At 38.7% G+C, this 26,274-nt stretch overlaps 1 protein-coding gene across 1 annotated transcript in view; it reads right to left on the bottom strand.

The window, feature by feature from the left end:
• LRP2 (low density lipoprotein receptor-related protein 2) overlaps positions 1–26,274 on the bottom strand; it is a 100,703-nt gene that overhangs the window by 17,163 nt on the left and 57,266 nt on the right. The window contains exons 43-65 of the mRNA XM_010155571.1: positions 25,229–25,432; positions 24,606–24,848; positions 23,009–23,134; positions 21,179–21,298; positions 20,207–20,338; positions 19,084–19,285; positions 18,335–18,630; positions 17,306–17,822; positions 15,244–15,396; positions 14,577–14,747; positions 13,131–13,354; positions 12,548–12,725; positions 11,445–11,641; positions 9,847–10,092; positions 9,128–9,256; positions 8,306–8,425; positions 7,616–7,732; positions 7,233–7,349; positions 5,699–5,836; positions 4,812–4,934; positions 3,833–3,961; positions 2,309–2,440; positions 1,232–1,363 (exon numbers count right to left, since the gene is read on the bottom strand). Of these exons, the coding sequence (XP_010153873.1) occupies positions 1,232–1,363; positions 2,309–2,440; positions 3,833–3,961; positions 4,812–4,934; positions 5,699–5,836; positions 7,233–7,349; positions 7,616–7,732; positions 8,306–8,425; positions 9,128–9,256; positions 9,847–10,092; positions 11,445–11,641; positions 12,548–12,725; positions 13,131–13,354; positions 14,577–14,747; positions 15,244–15,396; positions 17,306–17,822; positions 18,335–18,630; positions 19,084–19,285; positions 20,207–20,338; positions 21,179–21,298; positions 23,009–23,134; positions 24,606–24,848; positions 25,229–25,432 (4,146 nt within the window). The remainder of the gene's footprint in view (positions 1–1,231; positions 1,364–2,308; positions 2,441–3,832; positions 3,962–4,811; positions 4,935–5,698; positions 5,837–7,232; positions 7,350–7,615; positions 7,733–8,305; positions 8,426–9,127; positions 9,257–9,846; positions 10,093–11,444; positions 11,642–12,547; positions 12,726–13,130; positions 13,355–14,576; positions 14,748–15,243; positions 15,397–17,305; positions 17,823–18,334; positions 18,631–19,083; positions 19,286–20,206; positions 20,339–21,178; positions 21,299–23,008; positions 23,135–24,605; positions 24,849–25,228; positions 25,433–26,274) is intronic.

Consider the following 26,274-nt stretch of genomic DNA (forward strand, 5'->3'; position numbering starts at 1 on the left):
GACAGAATTTCCAGTATATATGCTATTACAGGAAAAAGGGGACCTAATATTCTGTGTGTGTTCTGAAAATGCCTACTGATAAGGGGTGCAGCAGACACAGGCAAAGGAAGCCCTCCTTTATGACTGCTGTTAGCTTGTACAACAAAGAGTGGAAGAGTTCTAGGCATATACAGAAGTAGAACTTCAGGGACAATCAATTTCATTATATTATCTACTACAATCATGTTATCTTCTATTACTTAGCCTTGAAATCTTTGGATGTCTATTCAGGCTTCCTGAATAAAGCCTGTGAAGACAGGTTTCAAAGAACTAGATTTCTGACACAGGCACATGAAGAGGCAGCCAGGCAGAAACTCAGCTGCAAATGTCCTTTTGTATTTCCAGCCACATGCGCAAAGTAAATATTTGCTGAATTAGGCCCCTGGACTGGAAACCCGGAGACATGGTTTTCCTGTATCATTTCTCATATTAAAAATAATTTCTAGGTTTCTAAGCCTCCAGCAGCATGCAGTTTTGGTCACAGACATTCTGTTATGAAGTTCTTACTATCTGACTAGGTATACCACATTTTTATCATGTGTCTCTTAAAGTCAAAGTGTAAGTACTTTTCTAAACACAATATTCTTACTGTCTTTTATATTCTGCTGTAGTCTCACTTTTTTCTATTCTCTTCAACTCTATTATTACCATTTTATTACTATTATTTTCTGAATCAACTCTACCTATTCCATGACTGTCACGCACTGTAGTCACTGCACTGATGTATGATAAAAAGCTAATGATTAATGTTAAATGTTGGCCAAAGTCCTTCTGTTTGTGTGCATCAGTACATGAACAGCAAATGGCAATCTGTCATCAAACTGACTTGGATTTTTACCAGTTTAATGCAACTTTCTTCCGGTGCATTATTGTGTTAAGAAAACCTAAACTTCTGGAACATTCCGATGACAACCACAGGATAAGCAGGTTTTTGTTTGCAAAATAATTCAGGAGAAAGGAAGGCAGGCATCCAAATTAAGATACTATTTTTAATGTTTACAGTTGGAAGCAGAAATGAGTACTTCTATTCTTGATTATGGAATGGGTAGAGTACATAGATAATATTATGTTACAGGATAAAGTTTGGGTTTCATTATCCCCTTCCTAAAAAAGAGAAGATTATATTCATTAAGTTGGTACACTCCACTTGCTCTTTACAGGTGGCAATCAACCCTGCAATCAGTTAACATACCATTAGCTGCACATTGTTTCCCTTGTTGATCGCCCACAGACCTGAAGCCATCTGCACAGAAACATTCATAGCTTCCTTTGGAATTCTGGCAGTCCTGGGTGCACATGCCAAAGATCTCACATTCGTTGATATCTAGGCATAAGTAGAGAAAAGATACCTACAGCTAAATCTCTTTCTTCCACAAGCTGATCACCTTTACTCCATGGAGTAGAGGGTTGCCCCTTCCCCACATACTCTAACAGGTGCATGACCTACTAAGTGATCTTTAACATCAGCATCTGTTATGTAACAGAACTCCTCGTCACTCATCTACTGTTTAATATGTCTTAACTACAGATTGCTAATAACTGCATTGCTCCTGCTTATCACATTGCTTCTCAGAGAGACATTTTTGATCATCTATTTTGTGTTACATCACCAAGGAAACACAAAAGATGAGGCATGACTACAATGAGATACAAGAGCAAAGCCTTCCTGAAATGCTGAAGCAAAGATGCCTAGTCCTCAGAAACAGTATCAGCAGGAGGGAAAGCAAGAGGTGGCCTGGGGTCATGTTTACTAAAATTACACAAATTGTCCGTAAGAGCAATGAACAGAAGTTTTCTCAGCAAAATGTACTGTAACAGTAACTGTGAGGATAGTATATTGCATAACCACAAACACCAACCTAATGTAGACTCTTCACTGTATGTTATCTACATATAACCAGGGCAAAAATTTGGCACAATAGACCTTTACTGGAGGTCTGTTCTGGAGCAGAACAGAAGAATATAACCTTAGTAAGTTTTCTTTCAGTAAGGAAAAAACCCAGCAAATTTCTGTCCATCAGATGGCAAAGATATGAGAAAACCAATATACAGTAAAGCAAAACTATACGCCTACAGCCACCAAAAGCTTATAACAATTCTGAACTTAGCAGCCAGTTCTTTGGTGAATCATGATTCAGGAGTAAAACATTTCAGCAAGCATATGCTAAATGCAGAAAAATCCTGTTAGAATGCAAAAACGGGTAGTCTCAGTAATGAAGTGACAGGTCATGGCACGCTTATAGTGAGACATTTAGAAGATTGAAAATACCATCACAGGAGTTTCGGTTAGTTTCACTGGCCTTGTACCCCGGCCTACAAGAACAGATAAAGCCGCCTTCATTCAGGTTGGTACAGTTATGTTCACAGATGTTTTCTGCACAAGTTCGCTCTGTTCCAGGATCTGAAGGGAAAAAAGAGTAAATTATAAAATCATTTTTAAAAAGTGGTAGGGGTGGTGGGGTGGAGTGTCATAATTTTGATCATTATCATCATTGAAATTGGTTTTCCAGAAGACGACATGAGATAATGGAAATTATACTCTTCTCAAAGTACATGTAGAATTCTACTGGTCCTGACATACTCTACATATACACAAAGTACTTTCAAACTCAAAACTGTTATATTAAGTAGAAAAGATAAATAATACGTTTAATGATAGAGCACAAGAAAAAGATACAGATGTATGGCAAAGATATTACATTTATATCTCCTTTATACATATACATCCCAGTGCCAATTAATTTAAGTTTAAACAGTTCAATTCCTTATACACGTAGAACCATAAATTCATTGTACACACACACGTTTTTTTCTCTCTAACACAGTTATTTGATGTTGGGAAGGCTACAAATGTTACCCTCCGATCTGCATTCTCAACTGTCCCCAAACAGCAGAATGCTGACTGCCAGAAGGTGCCTGTTTTGCACTGTTACACATCCTTTTTATACTTTCATATTTTCATCAAGTCATTGCATTAGGTTATATTACCTAAAGACCATTGGGATGGTATGTGAAACAGAGAAACCAGCTGCTTCAAAATGGACTGCACTATAGGCTTCCAAGTTATTTGTGTTTTGCAGGCATGCCGGATTATAAATCATAAGTGCACTGGCACACTTTCACTTGAAGCCGTCAGAGCCTGACAAATTGAAATTGCAAGTACATGCTCGTATTATCACTCTGCAGCTGTCTATATACTGATATAAAAAATTAGGACATTTTTTTTGTCAGATTCCATAAGAACACTCTCTCTTGCCTCACGAAGCTTTTGCATGTAAATGGATGCTAGTAAACTTATAATGCACAGTTAACAGAAGTTGGCTGTCCATACAGAATTCTGCAGCCATGTCTGTAAATAGGACAATAGAAGCATCTCAATATACTCCTGGTTTTATCAAGGCCGGAGCATGAATAATTCTGTAGGCTGGCCTATGAATAATTCCATAGGCTATTCCATATTTTATTCTGTCCATGAATCGTTCCATAGGCTGGCTTATTGCAATTATGACTAATACATCTGGAAGTTCTTGCCTCCATAATGCAACCCATTGTTTTGGATGCATAAATACTCTGAGCCTTAAGAGGACAGTTCAGAGCACTGCATTTCATTTGGTTTTTCCCAAACAAGGAAAACAGAAGATATTATCATGACTAATTGGATAATCCTAGCATAGGCTAAATAAATTTCAATACTACTTAGTACACTATTCAAGAAGAAACATGTATTGTTATCACTTTCAGAAATTATTTCAATAACCTTGTAATTTTGTATTTTATTGATATTATTACTTACTGCAGCCCATCTCATCAAAATGGTCTCCACAGTCGTCATAATTGTCACAGACATAATGTAGAGGAATGCAATTTCCATTACTGCACTTGAATTCTTCAGTTGTACAAGGTCTTGGGGTTGGCTCGCTACCTACAGTCAAGAAGAGAAACACTCCTCTGTCGCAGTTTCAGCTACACAGTTCCAACAGACAGCACTATTCCACGATACTGATGGGGAACCTGATGCAATCTGCTAAAATAATGACTGGAATGACTTTGAAAGTCTGCAGTAAAGCTAAAACTATAACCGGGGCCTCCTGACTTCTAGTCCCATTCCCTTAAAGAAGCCTCTGCACTTTATAAAGACAGAAGGTAAATTATTCTTGCTAATAGTTGACTGAACTTTATTTTTAATAGTGCAAATCTATTAATAACTTTTAATTATATACTCCTTCAAGAGATTATTGAGATATCAGTAAATATTCAATTTAAGAATATCGTACAATAAAGCCAGAAAATAGTATTATTACGCAACCAAAAATACGATTAAACCTGATAATATAAAAATCAACATAGTCAACGAGAAGTACATAAGATATCTGAGGGCAAAAGCCTGTTTAACACTGTTACTATGTGCGTAACAGTGCAACAAATTCAGACGTACTCAATTCTCTATTTATAAAGCCCAGTTATGCATCCCATTCTCATTTTCGAATAAAAACTCTTCCTTATTTCAAGTGGAGTTCATAAACTGACACAATTTAGCTGCTGCTTATAATAAAATACAATTTTATTTTGAAAACCATGCTCTGCATTTTTCAGACAAACATTTGCTGATATTTGCTACTTGTATGGAGAGCTGCAAATACAGCGTGCCAATAATCACAGTTCAAATTATGTCATACTGAGCTCATAACATACATTATGTTTAACTTTGGTATTACTAAACATTAAGCACATCATTATTACTGAATTTGCTGCTCGATTTTGTGTAAACATACAGTGTTCCTCTTTCTCATCACTTCCATCTCCACAGTCATCCTCCTGGTTGCACAGCTCATGACTATATATACAGCGATTGTTCTCACATCGGAAACGGAATGGAGATTCACAAGCAATATCCACTGAAACCACAGAGAGCGAGTCAGTCACACTTTGATATTTCATGCCATTAAGTCACAAATTATCCCAATCACTCATGTGGTAACATTCATGTTTCCTGTATTTTAAAAATGTGTGGAGACCCAGAAGAATATTTTCTCCACATTTTGGTGATTTTATGTTAGGCCATTACACATTTTTTGTCAGAAGACATTACATTATCTTCAGCTAAAGGCGTATCCTATGACTACATATAACATCTAGATTTGTTTATGAAGTAAACTGACCAAAAACCCAACATGCTAATTAAGAGGCTATACAGTGCATAACTAACAAAAATCGTGGAAGTAGCAGCTCCAACACCTTGTTTTTAGAGGTAAACACAGGACTCCTCAACCGTAAGTTCCAACTTACTAATAGCTTTAAAAGCTCAGCACCTTTGAGAATAAGTGTTATCTGAATTACATCTTTAATTGCAAACTGCTGCTCTTATTTCTGATAAACAACTGGAAAACAAGGAATAGTGTCCTTATCTCTTTGGTGTGTTTCTCCCTACTTTTACAACCATACATACAAACATCTGCAAAGCAGTGCCAAACATACTGGAGGAAGGCAAAGTGAACCTGCATATGAAGCAAAATTCTCAGCACTCATCCTGAATTAAGTCTGTGAGACTCTCCAGTGAAAAAAAAAAAACTAGAAATTTATTTTCTTAACGTTCTGTCTACTGCAATCAGAGATTTTATTATCCATATTGTTCATTATAATACAGGGTTTTTTTTCTTACAGCAAAGGTGAAGTTCTTCATCAGAGTCATCTCCACAGTCGTTATCACCATCACATTTCCAGTATGGCTGGATACAGACATGGTTTTTACATTCAAACAGCATGGGGGGACAGTATGTACCATTAGGATACCGTGTTGCTGAAGAAAAGAAAATTATGATGACACTTGCATTTACAATTACATTTACAATGAAAGCATCAGGTTTTCCTGAAAAATATTCAGCCCAACTCTATTATTTTTCCAATATCCTTCTCTCCATAACAGTAGATACGAGGCACTGCAAAGATCCACAGCAACAACACACTGCAGACTGAGGACTTCTTGGTAGCTATAATGTCATAAAATCAGCTTTGAATGTATAGTGAAACAACATAAATTACTCCCAGAAGGTTTTGAAAATAAACTGTGATGAATTTAACAAGTACTACTTGTATTTGTAACTAACAAATCTGATTTGTTAATAATGGTGAGTAATGCCACTGGCACCAAACATGAATGACTGAAGAAGAACCTGAGATACCTCATTCCAAAGGCACTCATGTTGGTATAGTAAAAAAAGTACCCAGGTTCTGTAAAAACTGTAAAAATACCTGAACTACAGCAAGAGAAACCAAAAAATATGACTCTTCCAACCTGCATAAATAAACCATACCCTTGCCCTTTCAATGGCTTTTTCTACACTTTTTCCTCTCTTTAAGAAAAGCCAAATGTTGTGTAACTAAGGTTCTGATGGATTAACTGTGTGATGTACATTCCAGGATGTGGTTACCATCAGAAAAATAAAGGTCTTACTGTGCAGATGCCCCTTCTTATTTAAAGCACAAGTGTTAAAATTAAGCACATGGGAAGATGTGCAGAACTGCCCTGATAACACCATGAAGAGAAAGGAATTCTCCCGAGTACCGAAGCCTAAAATAATTTGAACATATAAGTCAGAACCAACACTTCAATATCACCTGAAAAGCCAATGTCAGACAACACAGAGGCGACATTTTCATTCCTACTGGGAACAATACTTTCTGGGTAACTAGCTGGAACTCCATACATGCTACAACGTACAGACATTTTTTCACATTAGATCAATATACAGAAGGAAGACAGAAACAGAAAAATGTTTAATTTCCTTGGCTTCACTAGTACTTTAGGAAACTATACACACCTCCGAGCATCATAAAAACCAGTCCCATTACAGAACCTTGCTAGAATATGGTACAACTGAAAGGGTGACCTTGCAGTGACTGTGGGATAGTCAAAAATCCTACTTCAATCACACATGTATAATCTGCTGCACCTTGTAAACACATTCATTTACTTGCAATAAGAACGTGTTTACAATCAGTGTAAGAGACAGCAACCCATTATTATATTAAAAAGCTGATTCAAAACATTACACTTTTCCTGAATTCTTAGTGACATCACAGAGTGTTGCAGAATTCTGTACCTCTAACAATTCACCTCACTTAAAGAGAGAGAGAAGTGAAAACCTTTCTGGAAGCGAGCTCAATGAGCACCAGTTGCAAAGCTTGAAACTCACGGCAAGTTGCTTCATCAGAGAAATCAAGGCAGTCTGCATTTCCATCACATCTGAAGCGCTCTGCAACACAGTGCCCACTGTCACACTGGAAATAACCTGGATGGCAGGTCCTCAGCTCTGAAAAGATGCAGAATAACTGTTAAAACGTCTTCTTATTCAAACCCACCTAAAGTGTCCATTTTTTGAGAACAACCTATAAAAAGATTGCAAAATCCCAGACCACTAAAACTGTGGTATCCTCTGCTTCTGGTGGAATGATTAAAATGATCTGGTCAACATGACTCCATTAAAGATGCTTCCCATAAAAGACCATTTTGCCAAATGATTTATCATGAGAAACAAAAGCATGAACATGTAAGAGGCAGCATCCAGACAATACGCACCACAGTCACGTTCATCTGAATTGTCTTCGCAGTCATCATCGTGATCACAGACCCAACGGGAAGGAATGCAGCGCAAATTGTCACAGCGGTATTCACTTTCTGTGCACTCACGGGGACCTTCATTTGAAATGAATGTATAAATATGAAAAGTTCCCCAGATGTAGATTCAAATATCCACACCTGTATTGCTAAACCAGAGAAAAGTAATATGGTATAATTCTTAAAACTATTTGATGTGAAAACAGGATTCCCCCCAATACTCTAATTTTGTTGAACATTTTATGTTCCTCTTGACACAGAAAAAAGATTTTTCTTTTGATTTTCAATGAAAAAAATCACTGTGATTTTGTTTCATCACAGAATACAGGAATAAGTTTTACTCCAAATCAGAGAAAAAAAATGCACCCTCATTGTTTAAGGAACTACATTTGCACACAGAGCAGAATTCAAATATCCCTTGTTAGAGGAAAACAGGAATTTGTGTTATTGTGATGATTTGATTTATCCGTGTTTTTATGTATCCAAAATGCTTCCTTGTGACATCACTGTGGTATTTCAGCAAAGAAAAGATGCTACAGAGTAAAACAACGAACAGTTGCAGTTGAGAGCTGTCTGCCCCATTCTCATAAGAAACAAAAGGACAGTTAAGTTAAAAGCTGGACTGTATCAGAGAGCCAAAAAAGAACTCACTGCAGTTGTGCTCATCAGAGTTATCTCCACAGTCATTATCTCCATCACACTTCCAGCGCAGTGGGATACATCGATGATTGTCACAACGGAAATCTCCAAAAGGACTGCAAGTCATCTCCTCTGCAGTGTACACAGTTTGACAATGAAACAGCACACATTAGCATTAGCATGGTCTTTGGATAAGATGGAATGCACAGAAGATATTGGATGTAGAGAGAGATGTTTGTGCCACAAACTGGGCCAAGTAATAGGGAAGTGATTAAGAAACAGCTGAAATAACTATACAGAACTGAGATGGAAACATAAGGAGATAAAATTAGTATTATCAAAGGAGGCCATCTTGACCACATGGTGTGTTACACTTCAAAGTCCTTTCTGGTTCTGATATCCTCTGAGCTCTGCGTCTAATGTATGAGAGGTTTCAACACAAATAAAAGGGTCTGGGAAAGCATCATCATACTTTCCATGCTGATGTGCTCACCAGCACAGGAGTTAAGGAAATGTAGAAAATGTTAACAGTTTTAGTTCTCTAGAACAGTTCAACCCAAGTAAAAGTACCTCCTGTTTCATTTGATGACATACCAGACAAAATAAAAAAAATCCTGATCTTCAGAACCCATAAAAATATGAGCTGCACAGTGAATTGCTGCACATAGAATTTATCCTAAAGACAAGTAACAACCAGGGTAATTAACTGATACCAAACACAACATGCCTAGGTACATTATTACTAAAGACTTTCAGAAAATCAAGATGTCTGTAAATTGGATACATATTTTAGATACAAAGTTATATTGAAACGACCCTCTTGTCCAAACATACCACAGCCTTGTTCATCGCTGTTGTCTCTGCAGTCATCATTCCCATTGCACACTGCCCATTGCGGTATGCAACGGTAGTTGGTTCTACAGCTGAACTGTGTGTGATTGTCACATCGAAAGGCAGGGCCCACTGAAAGAGGCAGTTACCAGAATCAGTTTTGTTACTTAGCCATTAAACTGCCATTTGCTATTCTGTCTTTCAAAGTCTGGTATGATTATAGTCAACTATTTCTGCTCAAAAGAGCTATCTTCTAACTTCAGTGCTTAAAAAAGCAAGGATTAAGTGTATCTGATTTTACTATCTTTCCCATGTTTTGTAAACACTATGACATATGTCATGTTACAAAGCGAAGCAAGCTAAGAATTGGTGAACTGGCATTCACGGCTTCCCCACAGGCAGTGGATCAGCATCCATCCTTTTTACAAACTGTAGTTAGGGGCCAAGCAAAGGATGCTGATAGCATCAAGGAAGTCAGAGCAAGGCGCTGCCGATCCTTGATAATCTGGCCAGCATAAATTAGCTTTCTCCCCTTCAAGGCTAAGTAACCAGTAAATTATGACATACCCTCTATATTTTCTAACACCCTTCACTACATGACTGCCATTAGCTTGCAGACAATATTCCTTTCCAATAGATTTTCAACCTCAGGAAAATTAATAAGGTTTGCTCTGCTTTTGGTGCACTCTAATGGAGACAGCTTACTACAGCTGTGTGCTTACTGCATTCGTGGAATGGCTCATCAGAGTTATCACCACAATCGTCATCCACATCACACTTCCAAGACTGTGGGATACAGCGGCCATTGTCACATTTAAATTGGCCTGGGGGACAGGTTCTACTGGCACAGTGAGTACTATCTTCATCCGAGTTGTCACCACAGTCATCCTCCCGATCACACTGCCAGGCTTCTGGGATACACCGTTTATTGGCACACTGCCACTGATGAGTTTCACACTGGTGATTAGCTGAAAGAATACAAAGTGGCTGTTAGCACACCGAAACCTACAGGAATGGCCTGCTGCTGCTGTGTCAATTGAACAGTTACCATGTCTACACCAAAAATTAAAAAGAAAGCCAGTAAAAACTTAAAACGTCCCATTTACTTGCCCAGTTAAGGTAGAGATTTCTAATGTCACGTGGCACATTTCCCACGGACATCTTCAGCCAAGCTCACTAAGCCTCCATTTGCAACAGGCAAAGCACTGGAAGCTGACGTCAGCAGTGCTGACAAACTGGGGGAGCTCTGAAGGTCTATGAAAACAGAAGTGAACACTGGCCTCTGCTTCCAGACTTTGTCTCACTGCACACCATCCTGTTACTTTTTCATACATACTGCCAAACAGTTCAAGAGGAAACAGTGTATTGTAATTCCCTTACATTTTCTGAAGTATTCTATTCCCATGCACAAAATGATGAGCAGAAGGAATTATACAGACCTAAACTGACTTTTATTGTACCCAGTATGTTAAAACCAGTGACACATTATGCAACTGCCACATTTCTACTAATTTAATATTCCCCTGTGCCACACTTAAGAGCTTAGCTATTTGAAACTCAGGTATAATTGACATTTAATTCTGTCATTGTTAGAAACACTTAGCTAATGGAAGGCAATGAAACTATCAATTTTTTTCAACAAGCAGTTGAGGGACTGCTTGTCCCTCAAGCACCTCCTCCCCTTTATATTACTAAGCTTGCAACTAGCAGAACTACATTATTTACAAAAAGAGAACTAAGGATGTGGTTTTTAAAAATTAAACCTAAATGTGTTGAAAAGGCATGTTTTTAAGGAAATAACATTATTCCACAGACATAATTAGGCTACATTTCTAAAATACTGCCATCACAAACAGGTCTCCAAAACAAATCTTCCCACATACACTGGATTTTGTGCGATGCAGAGGGTGAAATAATTTTGTCTCACCACACAAAGCTCTAGAATACAGGGAAAATTAGCACACCCGGTAGACTGACCCAGGCATTAGGAAGTCTCAGATTCCTCATACTCCCCATGGCTTTACTCTGAGGAAAATAAAGTTAGTCCTGCTTTGAGTATTTTATACCTCAGATCATAATTTACATCAGTGCAAATCTGTCTCAAAGGTACAGAAAACTCTTATGTTCTGCTATAGTACATATTTTCTCTCCTTTACCCTGCTTCTGCACTGAGGTAGATTAGCAGGCACAAGACTAGAAAAGACTGCATCTGTCTACCTCACCTTTTCATCTGTATAAAGGGGATAATGATTCTGAAATCTATATATAGTTTATGCATTTTGTACTGCCAAAACTCTTAAATTTCTTAGTTGTAACATACCACAAAGTACAGGATCTTCATCTGATCCGTCATGGCAATCTGGCTGGGTATTGCACAAGAAATGTGGACTTGTGCAGTTCCCATCGTTACACTGGAAATGGCCAACAGGACAGTATCGGTGTGGACAGGTAGGGGGCTCATCGGAGCCATCTCGGCAGTCCCGCTGTCCATCACATTTCCACCAGATAGGAATACACCTACAAAGAGAAAACAGTGATTTCTTTATTGAGAATATGTCTCTACAGACATACAACCATCCTTTTACAGCACAAAAGACAGTCTTGTCTCAGTATGATTTCTTGAAACATCCAAGACATCTTGAATTTCATGTCTCCTGTTTCATATGTCAGCAGCTAAACATAATCTGCCAGAACACTGGCACCAGAAACCGATTGTATTCATGGGCCTCTAGGAGGAAGTTCACAGCAAATTAATACGGATTTAATTTTTATGTATATTAGTGGTAACCATCTCTCATGCTTTTTAAAATCAATCTTAAATTGGATTTTTAATGAAGTAACTCACCTGAACTTTAGCACAATTTCCCTAGGGATTACCATTGTAACAGTGCTTCAAAAGGCCACCCAATAAGCATCCCGCCTCACAGGCTCCAGAGTGATTCAATATCAGCACAATAGCTCTTGTATCACTATGCCTCTCCCTCCACTGCTGTCATCTCACAGAAAGGGTCAGATATGTGCCCCCACACCAGCTAAGTGGCTTTCCTGGGCCACTGGGAGACAGCATATATTTTGCAGAAACAGATACATTGTAAGAGATGTACAACAAGTAAGTTTCCAGGTCTGCCAATTCAATTGGAAATGGTTTCCAGAGGTAGATGTTTCTAACAACCCAAACTTTGCTACATTAGCAATGTCATGTAACAGGAAGAAAAGGAAAACAATCCTATTTAAACAATGAGTCCAGAAGTATTTTTCCAGAATGGAAACCTATCTGGTCTTGCCTATGTGTGGTGTGAAAGTACTACACAAAAACATAGTGAGAGCAGAGCTAATCCCTAATTTCATACCATTTTGAAGAGACTCAACTGTAAAATACAACCTTAAAGACACTGAAAAAAAGACGGTGAGCAGTGGACTTACCTCTCAGTGTCTGCACAGAGAAACTGGGTGCTAGAGCACATTGGAAGGCAGTGGGCTGTACTGCCGAACTGTACTATCATGAAGTTATCGGGACATTCGCAGGAATAGCCCTGACCACCAGCTTTTATCAAACAAAGATGGGAACAACCACCATTGTTGCTGCCACAAGGATTATTAACTGGTAAAACAGAAGAACAAATATTACCATACTTTGCAAATCCCACGACACAAAGGTCTCAATCTACAACTGACTCCTCTAATACTGTATTGAAAGCTTAAATGTAATAAGTTGAAAACCAAAACCTAGATAAGTGCACACTGAGTGAAATAGGCATGATTCTACACACAGGAAATGTATGCTATTAAACCATGACATTTGAGAAACTAATTTAACATTATGCATTTCCAGTCACTGCTATTCAAAGAACAGGCAATTTTTAAATGTAAAGTAGAGGCCTACATTTACTCCGTGCATTTTCTTCCTCTCAGCAAAAGCAAAAGCTGAGTGCACTCAGGGCCCTTTACAATTAGACTCCGGATAACAGCTGACCTTCTAAATGCAAATCTAATTCTGCTTGCTCACCGAATGGCTGTCTATATGGATGGTAAACATGAATGTCAAATGGCCTGTGTGTGGTGTTCACAAGAACAGTCCTGTCTGATCCATCATACTTATTTCCCTTTTCAACAGTTCTTGTGTTCCAGTCAGTCCAATATATTGTGTCTTCAAAAACCGTTATTGCAAACGGATGAGGTAAAGTCCCATCATATACTGTGTGACGATGATGCCCATCCAGGTCAGAGTACCTGCACAAAGAAAAATATGTGCAAAACATTCAGATAAATGCTAAAACGTCTTCACATCTTTATTATTTATGCTTATGTTACTTCATTATTAGTGACCAGGATCAGCCAATGTGGAATTGCAGCTTCTTTAGTCCCTAATGATAGAGCACTGTCCATAGAGCACCATCCCCAGTGAATTTATTTTAAGATACACAGGAAAGTAAACCAGGCTTTTTTAGGCAAACAGATGGAAGAGTAACATCCACTGAAATGTAAAGTCCTCCCGCAGAAGTATGTCAGTTAGTCCAGTGAAGTTTTGCACATTTTCTGCCTTAGAGCAAGTTATTTTTGTCACATGGGAGGCTAGCTTCCCAGGATCATTCAGACTGCCAACAATGCAACACCTAAGACAATCATAGGCCCCCTATATTCCTACATTTTACATGTCTTTCTGATTTAGAGCCTTTTCTGATGGGGCAGAGAAACAGATATATAATTCACATACATTTTTAAAGAGACATTTTTAATACTTCAGCATAAAAAAGGCTGCCAGAATAATGAATGTAAGGAAGAACAGAAATAAATATAAATCTAAATGTACATATAAATATAAATACTAATATAAATACAAATATATAAATACACTTTTATATATTTCAATTTTAAGTATTTCAATGCCTTGTAAAGAACTAGAACGCTAGTTATTAATTTTTACTGATATTTAAGTAGAAATTTTCTAACACTAGAAGCAATTAATAATTTTTCTTGATTAACAAAAGAAACCCCCTGTGCTTACAGGAAATTCCATGTCTTCCCTATGGACAAACACTGGGACATCTTATAATGATGTGTATGCTATTTTATTAGCACATAACTAGTTTAGTTACAGCTCAACTCTGACCTACAGGTAGAAACAAGAGAATCAGAAAAAATAGTGATTTGATACTCAGTTTTGCTTTGGTTCAGGCTGCACACCTAAAAATGTTGCATATTCGAGTACAGACTGTGAATCTTTTCACTACAGTTTTTGGACCACCTCCAACAGGACCTGGGATGCAAATACAGGAAGTAGGCTACTGTGTCATCTAGTCATTCGCGTGGCCTACTACTCCAGAATTTCTGACTCTGGTTTCCTGTAGTCAGTGAGTAGGACGTGCACAATGCTTACAGCATTTCTAAATGCTACCACTGCAATCCGACATGAGCAACTAGTCAGTTGTTCTATTCTTTTCTGCATACGTACTCAATATAATTTAGATGGGCATCAGCCCAGTAGAGCTTGTCGTTGGTGTAATCTATGGTGAGTCCATTAGGCCACTCTAACTTTGTAGAGATAATCACCGTCTTCTCCTTGCCATCCATGCCAACTCGTCCAATATAGGCTCGATCTGCCCAGTCTGTCCAGTAAATCTGTCTGTTCAAATACATACTTACAGTTAGCACTGCAGTAAAAATATGTTGAAACAAATACTAGAAACCACATCTCAACTACATCTACAACTATCTTTCGTTCCTGCAACAGAACTAAAGCAGAGATTGAGGAAGTTAAGAAAAAAGTTTAATATATTTGTTACTTTAACTGCTACAACAGACAACTGTCTGATCATAATTGTCTTTAAAGAAAGCAACTGGCAGCTCCACTGTCTATCAAACCACATGCATTTCTATCAACCTTTTTAGCCTTGCAATCAAAACTTCCTTGTCCACATGGAGCTAAACTTCACTTTCAATGATATCTGACAGCCCTGCATACATACCTGCGAAAGGCAAGCTACTATTTTTTCCTAAGCTGCACTAAGACCTAATGCCATGCAAATCTAAGTGCAGGCAGCCAAAATTGATTTCAATTTTTCAGAGACAGTGCAAGATTATTTGCAAAAGAAAGGAAAAGCACTCTTGAAATATCATACCCATATTTTGGATGAACAACAATTGCTCTGGGGTACTGAAAGCAGAAAGTGTTGTTGGCATCCACACATCGATCCACCAGTTTTTTCCGGAATCTTCCATCAAGTTCAGACACATAGAGACAATCTTTGTAGGCATCCACCCAGTACAACTTTCTGAAATGTTTTAGAGTTAATTTATTTACTCTTACTTTTTTTTTTTTTTTGCTTCACAGCATCTTAAATTTCACTTCCGCCCCCCCAGCTCCTAGAAGCAGTATCTCCACTGTAAAGGAGAAATACATATATTGTACTGACATTTTTTCTACACCATGCTCCAGACTGCCCTCTTCACTCCTGATGATCCTGCATCCATGGTCATTAGTGCCAAATTCAAACTTACAGTTGCCCAGTTGAGTAATAATATGCCATTTGCCTGTAAATTCCTAAACCCCTCTCCTCTTCCCTTCCTCTCCTACCAACAATGGCCAGCAAAGAGGAGCAAGAAAATGAGACATGCAATGCAATGGATGGTGACCAGGGCTGTAAGGTACTGGAGAGAATCACCATCTGTTCCATGCTGCCACCTTGACTTTCATCAAACAGGCAGAATAGTTGCCAGGTTTCTCCCTTGAAAATTCCTAAGCAGTTTGATGGCCTAATGTAAACAACACCTAGAATTTTCAGGCACCCCTATTACTTTGCCTACAAATTATACACAGCCATAGTCAAAGAAATCACACAAGATGATATGATGTTTTTAAAAAGCATGCAACAAAACAAAGCATTTACTTTACTTAGAACTACAGCAGACTACTTTGAGATTGTCTGCACAGCTGGCCAACTTCAGCACCCACAGGGTCACTCCAGAAGTAGCCGGACAGATAGAGCCTCTGTCTACACTGCCCTGAGCAGCATCATTCCCACCAGGGAGGAGAAGGTAGTCCTCTTTAGCCTGCACCTCATGGCATCTTCTAGTCCTCTCCTTGTACTGAAAGTGAGGGGAAAACCTCATCTACCATTGTACTGTCCTTCAGCCTTCTTGAAACAGCTAAACAAAAATGGACTGAACACATAACTAATGGTAGCTGAAATAATTCAGCAACTGTGTTAGGAATGGAGCTTTTCCTTCCTCACCTCTCCATGAATCATAAAGCATTTGGGACTGCTAGTAACATTCATTATCATTAGGTTTAGAATCAAAGTGGTTTAAAAATAAAAACCATTATATTGACATATTCATAAAAACATTATCATGTAAGTTCCAAATGTGACTTTTTGAACAATTCTCTTTGTTTTGCAGCAGCAGATCCATGATATTTAAACTTTTCATACTGCTAGTACTGCACTCAGAAACCAAACCTGATGAAACACAGCCAAGAACACTGTCAGAGAGGGCACCAAATAAGCACAGAGTTTTTGTAGGATTATACCCCACTACCTTTTGAGACACAGCAGGCAATTAAAAAACTACCATAATGCAAAGTGCTTTCCAATTGCCTCACTCTTATATTGCCCCCCTTACAGCAGATGATGCAGATCATGTTTTTTGAGTGTCAGTTAAAGGTGGATTTCTCAAGAGTAAAAGACACATGCTCTTTGCAAAGGTACAGGAGCTAAACTTCATTAAAGTTTATTATTACTTACTTCACAGTAATCTAGTTACCTGTTGTAACATATTGTTTATGCAAAGAGTGAAGCCTGAATCCCAAACCAAACAACAGCTAGCAAAGGAATAAGGAACCTAAGCTCAGAACTCCTACCCCATAGCCACACGTAGTATCCTCCCTGCCTGTTCCTTAATGGCTTTCTAACAAGTTTTTCCCAAGCGTCATATGCACTAATTTATTACTGATGAAAGTGCAACTCTGGTGTAATTTCAGTATACTAGATATGAGAGCAATTAAAGAAAGTGTTATGTAGCATAATAGATGCTGACAAACAATTCCAAAAACTGCATCCACAATACAAAACTATTTCAATACTCATAGGGAATTTCATACAGAGTGTGAGAAAAGCCTTAAGATAAACTCCCACACACATCATTTCCTTATAGCCCAGAAAGACAGGAAACATATTTTCTTACCTGCCAACCCAGTCAACAGCGATACCTTCCCCGTTGGGCACATCATCACTTATCACTGCCTCCTTATGTGTCCCATTTAGGAACATTCGTTCAATGACCTTCCTCCCCACATCAATCCAGTACAACCTCTTTTCCACCCTGTCAAAGTCCAGTGCCACCACATTTCTCAGTCCTTGCAAAATGAGAGAGTAAGACTGGCCATCTGCTGTGAGATTTCTCAGATAGTAACGGTTGCTAAAAATAAGGTATGGGGAGATATTACTATTTTGCCGGCAACTTTTTCCGTCAGGCTCCCGGATATAGCCTGGGGCACACTTACAGATGTAGGAGCCAGCTGTGTTCTCACAAATCTGGCTACATACTGATGGAGTTTCATTGCACTCATCAATATCATCACAAGTCCGTTTATCAGACATAAGTCTGTAACCAGGATGACAAGAACAGTAGAAACTTGTCTGTGTGTCTGTACAGTCATGATCACATCTGCTGATTGAAGGGTCACTGCATTCATTTATACCTGTGGGAGGAAAAGAGTTCTAATTCATGGAACTGGCTAGCTAAGAAATTAGTGCAGTCACTTTCCAATGAACTTACTCAGTCTCTCTCCCCCTGCTACCCCCTGCAAATGCTGAACATGAATCTGGGCTGCCCTAAGAAAGGAGCAAGGAAAAGGATCTAATCTAATCTAAAATTATTCTAGCTCCTTTGAGGTCTGTCACCAAACACAATGAGTGCAAAATATACACTTATGAATGGTGTATTTTGGAAATATAAGGGCAATACATTAACAATGTATAAACTATATTTACTGCTTATATAATCAGCTCATTTTCATGGCTTGTTAAAACAGTAAACAACAGGTATGATTTAATTAAAACAAAAAATTAGATAGCAACATTTCTTATCATCCTTCTGAGAGACCACCATGGAATAGCTATGACTGTAATTAAGCAACTATCTTAAGAGTTCATTTGTTTAAAGCTGCTGATGCATTTTAAATTAGGACAGTACAAATAAATCTACACATACCACATCCTTTTTCATCACTATTATCTAAGCAATCATCCAGCCGATTGCAGACTTTAACCAGTTCAATGCAGTTTCCATTGTCACATTTAAAATGAATGGGAGAGCAGGTCGCTTCTGGTGTACTACAGAGATGTTCCAGCTCATCAGATTCATCACCACAGTCATTATCCCCATCACAGATGTAGGCCTTGGAAATGCAGCGCCCATTCTGACAAGTAAACTGGTGCTGTTGACACGGTTCATAGATGCATCCCCTTTCATCACTGCTGTCACCACAGTCATTCCGCCTGTCACATCTGAAGAAGAATGAACACTTTTTTCAAATATAAGGCGGCAATCACTATCTCTAGGGCAGACTGATAGATACACTCTCCTGATTTCCAAAGGTGGTCAGATATTATTGGCTCCAATGGAAGACTTTCAGTGATCAGAATCATATTGTACAGTCTGATCCTGAGTCCTGCTTGTATTCCCCTGTATGCATTACAAGCTGAACAGAATCACCCCAGGAGAGTTTACTAGGCAAAATAAAAAGAATTAAGCACAGGTGGAGACCACTGTGGGTATTAACAAAGAAAATTCCAAAGCATTTTCAAGTTAGAACTAATGCATGAATGCAGAGCAGATAAAGAGTTTTAATTCAACCTGCAGATCTACTTAACTAAATAGCATGGAAAAAAAGGTTGAATTAGCTCCTTCACTTTAAGCAAATTTTGAGAATTTCTGCAGCGGCTCAGGTAGTTACAAACCTGTATGTGCTTCGGATGCACAAGCCATTACTGCAAGTGAACTCATTTTCTGTGCAAGACCTTCGTGTGCAGTTCTGGTGTTCATCAAAGGCATCGCTGCAGTCAGCATCGCCATCACAGACCCATGCCCGAGGAATGCACCTCCTGAGCGGGGGTCGATTATTGGCGCATGTGAACTCTGCTGCTGTGCAGTTGCGGTTTGCTGAAAGAAAAGCATGTTCGCTGACACACCAAGCTACACTGTTTACATAACACCTCCCCTGCCGCACACTCACACAGCCTGGACACCCATCCTTAATCCACAATACAGCCATGCTCTGCTGCACATGCAGAGACAGATACCACTGAGCCCATTCATATACAAACTCATTCCCACTAGTTTTCACTGAGCATTGCCCTTCATGGAGGCCGACTGGGAGCCAAAGCACTTCAGGATTCCTTAGGCAATGCTGGCACGTACAAAACTACAGATCTTTTTAGATTTTCAGTGTAAGTTTACACACGCCTGGCCAGATTTTCTGGGAGCTGAAGAGGTATTAGGCCTAGGCTCTCTATCCCCTGCTTTCTTCCAGGTATTCCGTGCTCCAGGGAGCAAACAAAGGGAGTACCACTGCAGTTAAAAAGGGCAAGGACTACAAGTGTATCCAGCTGCTGTTAAAAGAAACAAGGAGCAGGACCAGGCTTGGTGAGCTCTGTTCCCTTTCTGCACCCTCTAAACAGCCATGCTAGCTTTGCTCGCTAGTTTTTAAAAGAAATCACACCAAAAGCACGTGGTTATTAATATGCACAATATGTAGTACGTGATGATCAGGGAGTACCTCCACTGAAGCTGCCCAGATCACAGAAACAACCCAGGTTAATTACAGTTCCATTTGAACTCAACAAGTCAAAGACAAGTAATTGCAAAATTAGAACCAATTTCTTTTTACCAGTAAAATATTCAATTTTAATTCAATAAAATGAAAATGAAGGTACAGAAAGAGTCTACCTCATGTACCTTAATGTGCACCTTTATGGATATAAAAATTGGCAGAGGGTAGGAGTTTGGTGGTTGATTGATTGTTTTCTGAAAAATGCTTGCAGAACGAACAAAGTGCAGTATCTATTTGCATTAAACACCTACCACAATTATGTCTTTGATCCTCATCACTCATATCCCCACAGTCATTATCACCATCGCAGATCCATGTTGCTGGGATACATCTGCCATCATCACATCTGAACTGGTCGCTTGAACAAGTCCGCACTTGGGGCACTTAAAAACAAAGACAGTCACTCTGCTTGTTTAACTAGCCTGCACTGCCATGAAAATCTACTGAGGAGGGTATTTTAGGGAGAATCTTATGATTCTGAAATATAAAATAGAAGCTTAAATCTAAGACGGTTACAGTATACGCTGCAAGACATATTCTTAAGCTAAAGGTGCAACTCCAGCAAAGTGCAGTGTGAGACATGAGCCCTGCTTAAATCACAGAAGACTCTGTTCTGCCTTGTGCTATGCCAACTTTCACAGAGAGAATAATGACTATGTTGTAATATCTCATTACTTCAGTTGGTCCCTCCTCTTCCTCCGTGGAGATTACTTCTTTACACTTCTTACCCCCCTGCTGCGTATTACCATCAGTTTCTATTGTGCATACAGGATTTGCTTATTGTAATTCTATGATACTCCACCTCATACTGTGTCGAAAATGCTCCTCTGTGTCCCACATTCCTTTTTTCCCCCAAATGCAATATTGCACACACACACCCTTTACGGCACGACATCTACTTTTACATCCGAAACAGTATCAAATACTTGCTACCTTTCATCTCTTGATTCACCACCATCAGAGTCTTATAAAGAGACAAGGGATTATAGATTAAGAGTTATCATTAAAAGCAATCAATTGTGGCAATTAAAAGCCTTCTATTCCATACACAGCTTTAAGTATTTAAGACTTGAATTATTCAGTGACTCAGATTACTTCGAGTCAGTGAATGAAACTCAGAAGATTCTTATTTTCCACTTAGTCTGGATTCAAGCTGCTGCCTATAAGAGAAACTACTGATTTCCCATAACCCACCATGTTGTATCTTCTGAGTCTAAACTTACCACAAGAGGCAGGTTCGTCAGAGCCATCAGCACAGTCTATTCCTTGATCACAGTACCAATGAGCAGGAATACAACGTCCCGATGTACAACGAAACTCATTATTTGTGCAAGTCAGTGAGACTGGAAGGAAAAAACCTATGTATGACTTCTTTCTTTCTGTTACCTTTCCAACTTGTTTTAAGTTGCTTTTGAGTCCATGTTATGCAAAAATATCACAAACCCCAAAAAAGAAAGAGAAAAAATTATGCTAGGAAGGATGTTTTTTCACAGCCTATCTGCAAAGAGTTCTTTGTACTAACTAGCTTGATCGCTGTATGCAGAAAATGGGCTTCATGCTCTCCTCGGGTACACGTATCAGCTAATAAGTAGACAGAATTTGCCCTGGAAAGAGGACTGCATGCCGCAACTTTAAATACGTTCTACATTTATATTTGAGATTTGTGCACCAGAAAATGACCACAGTCCAATATACACCTTCCTCCAGTGCCCAAACCAGGCGGTAGCAAACTCCATGCTGTACAGAAAATCAAAATTTGCGATAAGGAAGTAATATCTCATGGTAGACAATGCTTTCCTTGCTCTTCCAGCGTTTTTCTTCACGTGCAGGAAGGAAGCTTTTTTTAATGGCAGCGAAAAACGAACTGTAACATTGAATAATTCCAGTTAAGCAAGCTGCAAATATTCCTCCTGCACTTTGGCCTAGCCCCTTGATCCTGGCATGTATAGTGGGTTTGAAAATCTCCTCAGCAGTCAGTGTTACTTTCCTAGACCCTCTGATGGCCCTTTTTGGTATCTTGAAACTTAGTCTGGCCTCTTAACTTGTTCTTCTGTGTGCCTTTAATGATGGAAATCAAAGGCAATTAAGGCATTGCTCCTTAATGTCTTAGAGCTTCTTTCATCTCCCATTCTCCCTTTCTCTCCTTCTTTCTTGCCCTTCACCACTTCTCAATTTACGTAATTCAGCAGTGCTGCTGGGACAAAGAGTAGACGGGACAAAGCACACCTTTCCTGAGCAGCACAAGACTCTCTATGTCCCTACATACAGCCACATATTTTTGACACCCAGCAGTCCACAGGTAAAAGTGGTCACGTCCTGTCTAGAAAAATTGAACTAATGAACTAATATTTTAGAAAAATTGTGTCATAGTTAATTCAAGGCAGGTAACTTTAGGAAAACTAGTGAAAGCAGAAATAATCCAGTCAGGCAATACTAAAAATAAATCATTATCTGAAAAAATCCATTATGTTTTACAAACAGATCCAAAACATTTTATATGGGAAAAGTACTACTTAGCTACCATCTAATACAAACGTCTCTACTCGCAAAGGTAAGCTGGTTTGTAACTAAGGCTGATTGAAAACTAGACACTTTTATATGCTAACTGGAAGCTACAATGAATGAATCACATGCTAAGGCATACATAGCTACACGAAAGAGCTAAAGAAATTACATTTGGACTATACATTTGAGACCAAATTCATTTGATTAGAATAAAAATATTCTAATGTTGAAGTCTCAAAAAAAGCCAATTCATTATAATACTTAAGTGCCAATTACCCTGCAAAACCCTAAAGGATACAGAGCAGAATAAGCAAAAGGAATAATCCCTCAATGCTGTGTAAAAATGCTGCAAAAAATTATGATCCTTTTTGTTAGATAAAAGCATGATTTAGATAGTTGAGCACTAATAATACAATGCATATATCTTATAATTCTTGAGTATTACAAGTGTAGATGTTTTGAGAACAGCTGCAGTTATGTCAAAGGTAAAGAGCCCTGGAATAAATTAGTGAAGTACAAGAAAAGTAACTGACGTTCTATTAACTTACCACAGTGAGTAGGACTCTCATCACTCATATCTCCACAGTCATTATCACCATCACACAAATACGTTCGAGGAATGCAAATATTTGTGCTTTGACATTTTGTAAAACCAGACTGACAAGTGCGGTCCGCTTTAAGGAGGGAAGAAGAAAAAAAAGTCCTCTAGAGCTTTTTTTAGTATTATTAAGCTGTAACTCATGGAAAAGAGTTGTTAAAGAGTCCAATGTCACTCCCTTGCTAAAGAGCACTTATACTGTTTGTGCTATATGGAAACAACAGACAATCGCTTTTATTGACAAAAATCCTGACAAAAACACAACTGAAGAAATAGATGCCAATACTTGCAGGTGAGGGAATGTAAATTAACATGTATTCACACTGTTGCCTACATGTGCAACCAGCTGGTACTGTATGAATCACAGCAACTACAAATGACTAACAGATCAGGAATTTCAAATATTCAGATTTCACTGAGAATAAAAAATTTTACACAAACTATATGTAAAAAAAAAAACCAAAACAAAACTGTGTGCACAAAAATATAAAAATACCCCAAACTTATCTAAATACACTTTCATCAGTTGCACTAGCTCCAGATACAGATTTTCCATGGAATAATGTAATCTTAGTGGAAAGACATGATTAGTATGATTAACTGCAACAGTCATCAATATTGTACTAATTGCAGTTTACATCTTAAGGAAAACAAACATAACTTTTTGAGAGCTGTGAGGAATACACTTTTAAACAGAATAAATATAAGCTATCACTGTAGAAGTGTCACAATATACACTCCTCATGAGAATTGGGCTTGTTCAGCCTGGAGAAGAGAAGGCTCTGGGGAGACCTTATAGCACCTTCCAGTACCTGAAGGGGACCTACAAGGAAGCTGGGGAGGACTTTTTACAAGGGCCTGTAGTGACAGGACAAGGGGGAACGGGATTAAATTGAAAGCGGGGAGACTTAGATTGGATATCAGGAAGAAGTTCTTCACAGAGAGGGTGGTGAAGCACTGGAACAGGTTGCCCAGAGAAGCTGTGGATGCCCCATCCCTGGATGTCTTCAAGGCCAGGCTGGATGTGGCTTTGAGCAACCTGGTCTAGGGCAAGGTGTCCCTGCCCATGGCAGGAGGGTTGGAATTAGATGGTCTTTAAGGTCCCTTCCAACCCAAACCGTTCTATGATCCTATGACTAAATCTATTAAAATTAATGTAGCACGATACAATGTAGATACAATGTAAAAACCCACTGTCAAACTCCAGGCTGATCCTGCAAAAATGTAAGCCCTACATCCAATTAATCTGAAATAATCTTTCTGAACTCACGGGATTATTCACAACACCTAAGACTAAGCATTGCATGAGAATTTGTTGCATCAAGACAGACTATTTAAAGCAGTAATCATTACATAGTATCTTAGGGTACTCCAGAATATCTTCTAATGAATCTATTTGCTTCAAATAACACCAAGCAGAATCTGTAATGTAAATAAAGAAATCTTTTATCCTCTTTGCTGATTTTGTCCTAATTCTTCACAAACCAAATCATTTGCCTCTTCTTTGGTCTATTCACATATGGACTAGGTAATTTGGATACACTTACGGCAATTTCTCTCATCTGATGTGCCATTATCGTAACAGTTGTTTACTCCATTGCAGACGTACTGAAGAGATATACACCTTCCATTACTGCAAGTGAATTCTGTGTGGGAGTCGCAAGTTCGGAACAAGCAGCCAACCTCATCGCTGTTATCTCCACAGTCATTGTAGTGATCACAGCGGTAATGATAGGGTACACAACGCCCATTACCACAGGTAAAAGCTGTTGGCTGACAAGTATGGAAAGCTGCAGGAAATTAAATATATATATATATATTTTAAAAAAGAATATACACGGATAAAACGTCATCTAAGTTCTCTGACAAGGTAACAAATGAAATCACAACGTTTTACCTGCCAGGGCAAACACAGCTGCAAAACGGACTGCATGAAAAGTAAAATACATATTTGAAATAAACAAAGCAGAAATTGGCTACACACAATAAAAATTCAATACCACAGTGTTTTTGGATTCTAGAGCAAATCAGACCTCAAGTCTGTGAGCAAGCAAGGGATTGTTTCTAAACTACAGTCACAAGATCCAAGCCGTAAAAGCGATAGAGAACATCTATCTAAGGCAAGATAGAGTCTGCACCATTTCCTCGTGCCGTTCTTCGAAATGCTTACCGCACACACTTTCCAACTCATCGCTGCCATCACCACAGTCATTGTCATTGTCGCATTTCCATCGCTCGGAGATACACTGCCCATTAAGACATGTGAAGAAGCCAGTATCGCACCTGGTACCGTTATCCACAATACAGTGCTTGTTATTATTAGCTAAATACCAGCGACCTTCAGAGGGGCACTGACATTCGGCACCAGTTGGACCTAAATGAAACCAATTTAACATCGATGCTTTAGACAGGGATCTATGAAACTGTTTACCGCTGTAACACTGAAAAGGCAATGAAATTCTCACAACTTGTCTAAGATCGATCTGCTTAGATAGAAGTGTGGTGACTTAGCCACATTTTTAGTATCAGGTAAGCATACACAAACCCACTGAAACCCACAAGAGTTATTTCAGAGTTCACTAGGGGATCTGTGATCCAAACTTGAAGTATCTTCATATTTGTCCAAATAGTTTTTGGGTGGCAGAAAGATGGCATCTGATGCTTTCAGACATCAGAGCTACATGAGCTGAAGCTCTAGCCCTTGAATTCAAAACAGGGTTTTCAAAAGTCCTTGCACTAGCCTAACTGCTCTTCTCAAAATCAATGAGAAGTTTGAGTTGCTTTCAGGCAAGACAGATTTTTAAAGACATTTAAGATGCTAAAAATGAAAACAGGCACTGACTGAGTTTTTCAGAGTCAAGGATCATAAATTCCAAAAATCCAGAACATATGAATCAGCTCTTTCAGAGGTATGGTCTTTGGGGTACACTGGCATTCTGGTTTCCTGTCCAACTGGGCTGGTGACCTGTTGGAGCATTTTGACTCCCTCCTTACACGTGTGCAAGGAAAGATGCATGATGGGATAGATATGTCAGTCAGGTCTCACTCCAATATGCAGCTGGTGATATAGAGTGTTCCTGGGGTCCGTGACTCAAAAGGATATTTTTTTCCCCACAGTGTAGAGAGAAATCAATTTGTGCCATCGTCTTAGTAATTGTCCAACATTTAAAATTGGGCAGTAGAAATGCTTATTTTGAAAATAAATCATTAGGGAAA

Source organism: Eurypyga helias, unplaced genomic scaffold (assembly GCF_000690775.1).
Source record: "Eurypyga helias isolate BGI_N326 unplaced genomic scaffold, ASM69077v1 scaffold1087, whole genome shotgun sequence".
Taxonomy (NCBI): domain Eukaryota; kingdom Metazoa; phylum Chordata; class Aves; order Eurypygiformes; family Eurypygidae; genus Eurypyga; species Eurypyga helias.